The sequence below is a fragment of the Vicugna pacos genome, chromosome 2, assembly GCF_048564905.1.
Source record: "Vicugna pacos chromosome 2, VicPac4, whole genome shotgun sequence".
NCBI lineage: Eukaryota > Metazoa > Chordata > Mammalia > Artiodactyla > Camelidae > Vicugna > Vicugna pacos.
Genome location: NC_132988.1, coordinates 82875339 through 82886251, shown reverse-complemented (window position 1 = coordinate 82886251; position 10913 = coordinate 82875339). Strand labels below are relative to the sequence as shown.

The 10913-nt window shown below is 38.4% G+C and overlaps 1 protein-coding gene across 4 annotated transcripts; it reads left to right on the top strand.

The window, feature by feature from the left end:
* The first annotated feature begins 21 nt into the window (after positions 1-21).
* ARL9 (ARF like GTPase 9) lies at positions 22-10713 on the top strand. 4 transcript variants are annotated; one of them, XM_031688236.2, is made up of 4 exons: positions 22-428; positions 3318-3480; positions 6183-6358; positions 10568-10713. In XM_031688236.2, the coding sequence occupies exons 1-4, from the start codon at positions 156-158 to the stop codon at positions 10589-10591; spliced, it is 636 nt and encodes a 211-aa protein (XP_031544096.1). In that variant the 5' UTR covers positions 22-155; the 3' UTR covers positions 10592-10713. The 4 variants fall into 4 exon arrangements, with proteins under 4 accessions (XP_031544096.1, XP_006198215.2, XP_072799659.1 ...); XM_006198153.4 differs by lacking the exon at positions 10568-10713 and adding an exon at positions 9707-9986 and having other exon boundaries at positions 24-428; XM_072943558.1 differs by lacking the exons at positions 22-428; positions 10568-10713 and adding exons at positions 599-832; positions 9707-9986.
* Positions 10714-10913: the final 200 nt, after the last annotated feature.

The following is a 10913-nucleotide window of genomic DNA, read 5'->3' as shown; positions in this document are numbered from 1 at the left end:
CGCCGACTGCCGTGACCGCGGGGGCGGCGTACGGCGCGTGGACCTACGTCTCCGCCGTGCGCCCACCGAGGGGGCCACGCCTGCCGAGACCTCGCACCGCGGCTCCAGCGTGCGGGCGCGCAGGAGGAGCAGGGAAGGGAGCCGGGGCTGTGGCTATGGAGAGGGGGAAAGTGAAAAGAGAGAAGGGAAAGGAGCCGGAGAAAGAGAAAACTCGGGGAAAAGGAAAGGAGGAGAAAGATAAAAAGAAGGAAGTGGAGAAGGAGAAAATTAAGGAAAAAGAAAAGGGGAAGGAGAAGAAAACTAAGAGTAAAGAGGAGGAAAACAGGAAAGAGCAAGAGACGGACAAAGAGAAGGAACAGTTTAAGGAAAAAGAAGAGAAAGAGAAGGACAACGACAGCACATTGACAAAGCCCCCGCTGGAGCCGCCGGTAAGAGACCGGCGCCTCGGACCCTCACCGGAGGCCATTGCCCGGCGTTCAGGCCGGAGAGCCGGCTCTGTTACGTGCGAGGCCCCGGCCCGCGCCAGAGGGAATCTGGTCTCGTCCGCGGGCTTTTTATCTGCGGGTGGAAGGGGCTCCATCCAGTCTTCTAACGACCCGTCGCTAGTCCCTTTCCCGCGGCCTCCTGCCCGGCTTCACCCCTAACCCCGTCCCCGCCTCCAACCCTCGTCATGTCTAGTGTTGAAGAAGAGGCCTTAGCTGGTCTTCACGGGGGCGCGGGGATCACCCTTTTTCCAGCCCCATCTCTGTCCAGCGCTCAACCCTAGCTCCCTGACCGCCCACAACACTGAACTCAGCTCCAAACCCTCGCCGCCCACAGGATCTCTGTCCCGGTCTTTTCTGTTTAATGCGTTCTTTGTGGGAGGGTGCAGGGTACCTGAATTTGTGCAGGATGTGTTTGGGGACTGTCTGGGTCTTTTCTGTGGGCGCTGTGGTTACTGCTTCCATTCTTTTCAGACCACCAGCGCCCAAAGGGGGCCGTCATAGAGGTTTGAGAAGCCTCAGAAACCAGGCATTGTAGTCACAAAAAGACAAATCTGTATGATTCCACGTATATAATGTACACAGAATAGTCAAAATTACAGTCAGAGAATGGAATGGTGGTTGCCAAGGCCTGGGGGAAAGGACAGTGGGGAGTTAGTGTTTAATGAGTACAGTTTCAGTTTCACAAGATGAAAAGGGTTATATTATGAAGATGGATGGTGGTGATGGTTGCACATTATGAATGTATTTAATATCACTGAACTGTATCTTTGAAAATGGTTAAGATGGTAAATTTTATGTATTTTACCACAGTTTAAAAATTGAGGGAGAAAAAAAGAAAAAACAGACATTATTTGGATTAGCTTAGTGATCTCTGTGCTCTTGGAGTTCCTGGGCTCAGAGCTGCTTTCTGGTTCTAAACAATGTGAATTTATTAACAAGGATTTGATCTCTGGTAAAACAGACAAATAGATTCATATATAGTTAAAGGAATAACTTTTTACAAGGAACAGTTGTGTTCAGAATCACATTTTGTGTCAGAACTTTTGGTTTACAGTAATCCCAGCTTTTCTTGAGAGATTATAAACACAAGGAAGCTTGTGTTTTAGACTAAAAAAGGAAGAAAAATGTAAGGCAGCAATGACTACAGAATTTCTAGATAAGATGTGCTTACAGGTAGCGATGTGGCTGGAAAGGAAATAAGGAACTGTTCTTATTCATGATGGTTCTTAGGCTCTAAAATGCCATTATTTTAGGTACCAAAAAGAAAGAAAAAAATGCTGCCAATCAAAATATGATATACCATAGATTGTAAAGTCCTCATTTCAGAAATGTTAAATGTCAAAAAAAATCTTGGAATTGATGAAATATGTTGGGGTAGCCTGTATGGGGCTATTGGTGGTGTTAATGGTGGACAGAATCCACATCTTATAGCCATTTCTTGGTGCCACCATTGCTTTAAAGCATGCCACTTAAAACCATCCAGTGAAATCTTCTTTGTGCATCAAGTTCTCTTCTTTACCATCACAGTCTCAGAATGACACTCCGATATTTAGATGCAGATGGGAGGGAATGGGGAGTAAATGGAGATGGAGATAGGGAACATCGATGGAAATACCAATTCCTATAAAAGCCATCAAGAATTCATTCCCAAAACAAAAATGTACTTTTAAATGTTACTCACTAGACAGGCTTTGTAAATCTTGCTCTGTACACAAGTCTCTATTAGACCAGCCTTAAAACGTCTCACTTGCATGTAGATCTTACTAGGAGGGGGAAGAAAAAGAGATGGGAGGTGGGATAGACATTCTAATGCTGTTTAGGATCACTTTTTTACCAGGAATCCAATCTAAGTCTATGTCAACGTTTAATGTTCAAGCAGAGATGTATAAGATTATTATTTTTAAACAGTGCCATTGAAGACATTTACTAGTGTTTTTTGTGCATGAGAAACCCCTTTAGTAGGCTGTTTGGGAAATAGGGTTGAATTCCTGTGAGCAGTCTGGCTGGACTGTTGCTCATTTATTACTCTTTACATTAAAATTTGTACCCTAAAAGCCACCTTGCTGAGTACTCTAAATTTTCTATTTCTGCCTCCATCCCAGCTTGCCCTTCTTGCCCTTCAGTCACTTGTCATAAACATTTCTAAGGCTTGTATGTTGGTGGAATGCTTCTTCCTAAAGTTTACATCTATTTCATCAGGTTTTAGCATCAGATTTAAAATTAGATGATTAGAGCTGGTTTGATTATCTATGATCTTTGCCTTTTCATATAATTATGATATTTATACTTAAAATATATAAAAGGGGAACCTTGCCCTGAGTGCTTTTAATCTAGTGATCCAATTGGGAAGACAAGACAAATTAAGAATATGAGACCTTAGATGCTTACAAACTAAATGGCAGAATCAATACATGGATCATCAATACAAGACCCCAAACAATAAATTGAATTCTGGTGCAATCTCCAGTGAGCTCAGGAAGTAAACAGAAGTCTGAAAATTAGCCCTGAAAATATGGCACCTCCCATAAGTAATTAGATAGATAGATAGATAGATATAGATAGATATTAAGTATTTATTTGATAGATTGACTAGAATTTGGGAGATGAAGAAGGGATGTGTGATTAATATCACATAACCAGTGACTGATTGTACAATACAAACTGACTGGGACAGTTGTTCTAGACCTATTAAATTTTTTGTGAAGTTTTGTTCTGTTTTACAATTCCAAAATATTATTGGCAAGCACATTACCAGGAGCCAGGAAAACAAGGCCCTAGCTTTTTTTATTTATATGATGGTATAGCTTTATTGACTTATTTTTTGTTTTGCAGGAGAAAAATAAGCAGATCCTAGTGTTGGGCCTGGATGGAGCAGGAAAGACCAGTGTTCTTCACTCTCTAGCTTTAAACAGAGTCCAGCACAGCATGGCACCCACCCAAGGTTTCAATGCGGTGTGCATCAGTACTGAAGACAGCCAAATGGAGTTCCTGGAGAGTAAGGCCACTTTCTCAGTGGTTCTGGGAATAGCCTACAGCTTGTAGCCACATTACTGTTACAACTTAAGCCAGATGTAATGTTATCAACATTGGGTTCTTGTGAAAAGAAGCACTGGGTCAGATTTTCCTAGACTTCTAGAATGCTAGGGTGCAGTGGGGGCAGAAATCACTTTCTGCTCTTTTTATTTTCCCCTTTTTGCAGTGGTGGTGATAAAGAGGAGTTGAGAGGAAGGCTTTGGCACCCCCTCTTATAACAGCCTCTCTCCTCCCTTACTTCATCAAATAAACATGCAATCTAAATACAGTGTGCTTCCTTCTCTGCCAGTGCAAATATAGACAAGCCCCCAGCCTCTTGTAACCAGGTGGCAACTCAGAAGCCCCTAGTCTATAGTAATTCTGGAGTCACCATCTCTCAAAATATTGCTGTTCCCTGAAGTAGCATCAGATCCTCTTGTCTTCTGTTTACACTCTCTCCTAGGATGATTTCATCCATCCTCTTGATATTAAATACTATCTATATGCTAATAACTCCCCAATTTATCTGTCCAGCCCAAACATATCCAGATGTCCCCTGACATCTCTACCTGGTTTTTCATTGGCCTCTCAAATCTAACATGGTCAGAACAAAATATTTACTATATCTCCATATCTATTCCTTTCCCTGTAATCCACTGTCAGTAAGTGACTCCTCACCCAGCAAGTTACTCAAGCCAGAAAACTGGGAATTTTCTGTACCCTCTATTGTACCCCCACCTCCCACCCACAAGTAAAACGATATGAATTTTTGTTTTCATCCAGTTGCAGAGAGAAAATGGTGAGCAGAGAAAATGGTAAAACTGTAGGCAAATCTTTAAGATAAAAGCATTATTAGGAATAGAGGTGTCAGTTTGCCCAGAAGCTACAGAAGTAATAATAATTTTAACAAAGTAGATAGCTAAGAAAATAGTCTCAAAATATAAAAAGTGGAAGGGAAGGGAGGAAAAGGGAAGGGAACGGAAGGAAATGAAAAAATGAAGTAAGGAAAAAGGAAAGAAAGGAAGAATCCAATTACAGGGAGAAATGGACAGATCTACAGCTGAAATGAGGGATTTCAACATCTCTCCGTCATTTGTTTATAGGATCAAGGAGAAAAAAATCTATAGAGACACAAATATTGAACACAATCAAATATATAATTAAACAATTTTAGCCACATCCAAAATTTAAAATTCACATTTTTCTCAAACATTCACAGAACAGTTGCCAAAACCGACCACTTACTGGGCCATTCAGCAAGTCTTAATAAATTTTTCAAAGAAGAGGCATCATACAAACCATGCTGTCTGGCTACGTTGCAGTTAAATTAGAAGTTAATAACTAAATGATTACAATCCCTCTGCTGGTGAAATGTAATGGTGTTGCCAAAAAATGGGGAACAACCTAAATGTTCATTCATGTTTAAACTACATGTATTAAAACCATATGAATTACTTAGGTTATATAACATTCTTTAAAAAAAAGTAAAAATACTTCAAAGAATGACTAGCCAGGCTCTACACAAAGAAAACAAGGAAAGGCAAATAAAGACCCTATATTATTGTTTTTTAAAATGTTTCTGTCAAGTTCCCAAAACAAGAGTCTATAAACTTGTTTGTTAAGGGCTCAAGAGTAGCTAATGTAGGCTTTGTGGGCCACATGGTCTCTGTGCAGCTACTCAGCCCTGCTGTTGTCCTGTGAAAGCAGCCAAAGGCCATATGTGGACAATCACACGTCTGTGTTCTTTTTTTTTCTTTAAATTTTTTCCTGGGGTGGGGGGTGGGTGGGTAGTTAGATTTGTTTATTTTAATGGAGGTACTGGGGATCAAACCCAGGATCTTGTGCATGCTAAGCATGCACTCTACCACTGAGCTGTACCTTACCCCCTCCACTGCATGTCTGTGTTCTGATCCTTTGTATTGAAATCCAAATGTGCCATGAAATATTATTCTTTTTTTCCCGCCCCAAACATTTAAAAGTGTAAAAATCTTTCTTTGTGGGCTGTACAAAAAATAGGCAGTGAACCAGATTTAGACTGTGGGTCATCGTTTGTCAACCTCCATCCGAGGAGAAAAGTAACTGAATTCATTGTGTATGTATTATTATCATTCCCCAAAAGTTTCTTCTGGGAAGAATCAGCAGAATGAAAGAACCCAAAGGCATTTTTTCCTGAGGCAAGTATTCTTGAATGTCCACTGGATCATATTAACTCTTAGTGCAAGATTAAGAGGGGAAATTAGTTCTAGGATTTTGACAAAGGAAGAAAGTTATGCAAGTGAGGCTAGCCAATGAAACTTTAATCAGTCCATTTAAAACTTATTTTAGTGAAACATGTGTTTTAACCTACCACTCTAAGTTACTTTAGTAGCCTACTCCGACTTGCTGGCTGTACTGCTGTGTATAGCAGGTCAGGAGGCATCCGCTGTAGTACATATTTAAGATCTTTATGCTGATTCTTTGTGCTACAGAATGAATGACCCACTTGTGGAGGGTAAATATTCCCACCAATCATTTCCCCAGTAACATCTCTCTGGTTGTTCTCAGAACTGGGTACAGTCTCACAGAGGTCTTTTATCAGAACACCTGTCCAGTGTTCAGAAATTACCTAATTGTGCCTTTCCTGCCCCCTCAGTGGACACTTCTGAGATTTCTGCGTATGTCTTCCTTCTCTACTGTTCTTTGTAGTTGGCGGCAGCGAACCTTTCCGTTCCTATTGGGAAATGTACCTGTCCAAGGGGTTGCTGCTGATCTTTGTGGTGGATTCAGCAGATCACAACAGACTACCTGAAGCCAAGAAACACCTTCATCAACTAATTGAAACAAACCCAATCCTTCCTCTGGTTGTGTTTGCAAACAAACAGGTAAAAAAGTTGTGCAAATATAAATTGTACTCAACAGTTATATTGTTAATACAAGAATTAGAAATGTCTGTACTTGTAATAGCTAAATATTCAATAATACACTATCTGTTCAGTTCAATTTATACTAATTAGATCTGCTGGATTATACAGTCAGCCCTTCATGTCTGTGGATTCAACCAACCATGGATCAGGGGGAAAAAATTCCAGAAAGTTCCAAAAAGCAAAACTTGTATTTGCCACACATAGGGAAATATTTATATAGCATTTATATTGTATTTACAACTATTTACATATCATTTACATTGTACTAGGTATTATAAATAATCTGGATTTAACTGTATAGGAGGATGTGCATAGGTTATATAGAAATACTGTGCCATTTTATGTAAGGAACTTGAGCATCCTCAGATTTTGGTATCTTCAGGGGTCTTGCAACCAATTCCCCTCAGATACCGAGGGACAGCTGTAAACTCCTTGAGAACAGAGACTGTCAATAACCTTTGTGTCCCATATAATAACTAGTATATGGCCTTGTCCATAATAAGAATTCAACAAATCTGTGTTGAATTTAATTCAATAAACATTTACGGATTGTTGAACTAATTTCAAAAAATTTTTTGAATGCCTACCATGTATAAAAAAGTAGTTTTAGATCAATTAGCCTGATCTGAATTTATTTCACACACATGCATTAAAATTACTAAACATTCATGGAGAAATTGAAACCCTTGTGTGGTGTTGGTGAGAATACCAGATGGTACAGCCACTATGAAAAACAGGATGGCAATTGCTTAAAAAAAATCAAAAATAAAATTTTCGTATGGTCCAGCAGTTCCACTTTTGGCTGTATAACCAGTAGAATTCAAAGTAGGCACTTAAACAGTTATTTGTATACCCATGTTCATAGCAGAAGTATTCACAGTAGCCAAAAAGTAGAAACAACCCAAGTGTCTATCCACAGATGAACAGAAACAAAATGTGGTCTATACATACAATGGGATATTATTCAGCCTTAAAAAAGAAGGAAATTCTGACACATGCTACAACATGGATGAACCTTGTGGACATTATGCTAAGTGAAATAAGCCAGTCACAAAAGGACAAATACTGTATGATTATACTTTCATGAGATACCTAGAGTAGTCAAATTTATAGAGACAAAAAGTAGAACTGTGGTTGCCAGGGGCAGGGGGAAAGGAGAAATGGAGAGTTATTGTTTAATGCGTACAGAGTTTCAGTTTTACAAGTTGTTTGGAAATGGATGGTTGTACAACAGTGTGAATGTACTTAACTGTGCACTGAACTGTACACTTATAAATGGTTCATATGACAAATTTAGTTATGTGTATTTGACCACAGTAAAAGTTTAAAAACCCCCATTCAACATCTATAGCATTGTACAGGCACACTTTGTCAATACTTGGTATTGTCAAACTTTTTCATTTTTGCCAGTCTCATGGGGATGAAATTTTACCTCATTCTAATTTGCATTTCCTTAATTACTCGTGAGCTTGAACATTTTTTGAGATGTTCACTGGTTATTAGTTTCAAATGAGTTTTATTCTTTGAAATCAATTTCCATATCTGTAAATTGTTTTTTTTTAATATTTTTCCCCAAATTCCTGTTAGGGTGCTTATCTTTCCTCATTTGAGTTGTAGGTAGTCTCATCTTTTGGAAAAACAATCCTTTGTCAGTTACATACATTACAAATATCTTCCCCAGCAACCTATTGGTTTATCATTGTACTTTGTTTATGGTTCCCTTTTTTATACATAGGTTTTCATTTTTAATAATCAGATTTGTCAATACTTTCCTTTGTGGTTTATATCTCTTCATCAAATGAAATAAACAGAGCCATTCAGTGTCAAGTTTATAACTTTTACTGGGTTTAATAATGAAAGGTTTGGATACTCTAGTTCAAGGGTAATCTATATTTACTGATACTCCTTGGCCAAAGTAACCTATGCTTTTAGATGACTCACTGGTTTAAGTTATAAGTATTTTTTAAAAGTCATCTTACTATCTTTACTCTTTAAGTCATGACCTCTATTAAGGCACAGTTATGTAAGAGTGGGCTATACTGGATATTTATCCCTGATGTGCTTTTATCATTACAGAGAGCCCCTCCTCCCATCCAACACCCTTTCTCTCCTATTGTCTTCTCGAATTCCCGCAGTGAATTTTTTAGGCTCGAGACATTGTCCACATGTTACTGGATTCATGAGCACAGTTGTGAAATTCACTGCAGGCTCTAGGACTAAATGAATTCAGTTTTCATACAGGCAATATGTTAGGATGACCAGAAAGGTATAACACATCAGGAAAAGCCTCACAGGCTCCCAGTGATGGAATCTGATAGGTTCATAGTGGTACAAGAAAAAAATAACTCAATATTGGAACACTTCCAGAGATTTTTAAATGATCCCCTAAAACTTAGGGAAAACACTATAAAACAACAAAAGGCCAATTACAAATGCAATTTTAAGAGCAAAAATGCTTAAGCTTTTGCAAAAGTCTTAAAAATTATAACTGAATCTGTGTGTATATTTAGGAAATGGAATATCAGAGGTTATTTGCATAAATAATTCTTGTTGTGTAAGAGGCAAAGAAATATGTTTTGACCTTAGCATTTTGACCTCAAGGAGGTTTTGACCTTGGCATGCAGCATAAGCACACGTTTTCTTTCTCCTCATTTTAATCTCTCCTCTCTCTGCCTCTCTCTGTGGATTTTCCTCCTTTAAGCCTTTCCCACTTCTCCCTCTTGTCCTTGTTCTCTCCACCTGTTCCTCCTCTCTTGGTCTCTGTCACCCACTAGTCCACTTTCTAAATTCACTGCCTCCCTGATCCTGTCTCCGTCTTCCTCTACCCCTCCAAATTTGATCCATAATTTTTTGTTCAGTGGAAATAATGGTCACAAAAGAAAACTCACATTTGGCAAAAAATATGGACACAAACCAATTAATGAATCAAATTTCTATTGTTAAGACAAATTAAAAGTAATTGATCCTTTTGAGAATAATCTTGGGAAAATAAAGACAAAATGGAAAAACAAAATTAGAAGCAGATTGACTGCTCTGTTTAGGAAATTGATTAAGGTATTGTATCAGCTTAACTTTATTTCAGAAAATACTTTTTTGATGGTAACTCATAAATGCTGGTATAATTCTGATGAAAATCCTTATATTCAAACAACCACTAGGATCATAATAATGGGGTTACAATATCCTCCATATTACAATGGGGGTGGGGGTCATTGAGAGCAATAAAGGAGAGTAGTAAATGTATTTATCCAAAAAGATTGCAAAATGACCAACTTTTTCTCAATTCTTTTCCCACTCTTGGTGAAGGATCTTGAAGCAGCCTATCACATTACAGATATTCATGAAGCTTTGGCATTATCTGAGGTGGGAAATGACAGGAAGATGTTCTTGTTTGGAACCCAGGTGACTGAGAATGGCTCAGAGATACCCTCTGTCATGCAAGATGCCAAAGACCTGATTGCACAGCTGGCTGCAGACATGCACTGATCAGGCCCAGGCCCACTGCGAGGCTCATGATTTGAATGTCACCAAGGAGTGGCCATCTGGAAGCCAAATGTTTCCACTTTCAAATAAAAAATAAGCCATTTCCTATTTTCTCAATGTGCGGCATATATACATATATAAAATAATGTTAATTGATTAAGAGCATCTCTTTATTTAGATTTTGAACTTTAAAAATATTGGTAAAATAATGTATTTGGGGGGATTGGATTTTTAATCAATAAAATTAAAGTGAACATTAGCAAGCATTCATCCCATTTGTAGTTTTTTCAATGACATGGGATTTATATTAAAATATTTTAATAAACTCCTCTTCTCAAGTAAAAATCCTATCTTTCCTTTAAGTGGGTCCATTTAACATTGTAGGGAAAGAAATATTAGGATAGGGCAATGAGAAAGTAAATACTTTCACACCCGTATAGACGTATACATGAATGGCATTCAGAAAAATTTAGGAAAGGCTTCTTTTTAAAGAAACTGTTACACTAAATGAGGAACACTGGGGATTTATTTTTTTAAATTCTTGACATTTTGTGTTTTTTTATATGGATAAGCTTTCTTTACTAGAAATACTTTGTAAGGGTGATAACTCTATTTACCTACAGCCATGCTATAAATCCAACTTTTAATCTTAGTGTCTTGTCTTGATTTTTTTTGTTTTTAAAGACTTCTGGTCCAGCATGTAAGTAGCTTGGAAGCCACCATTTCATCCTAACAAGTAAAAAGCTGAATAGACTGAACAATCAACATTGGAGAGACCAACAGGAGAATACAGAGAATAACAATTTACCAGAGCAGAGACCCATAACAGGAAACTGCCCGTGGGAAGCAATGCCAGAGTATAAACACCAGGACTGTAAGTGATGAATTGTTGGATGATCAAAGTTGATTACTCTGAAGGTTAAAAACTCCAGGGGATTGGGAGGGTATAGCTCAGTGCACAAGATCTTGGGTTCAGTCCTCAGTACCTCCATTAAAAAAAGAGAAAAAATTCAAGGTAACCTGGTCATAA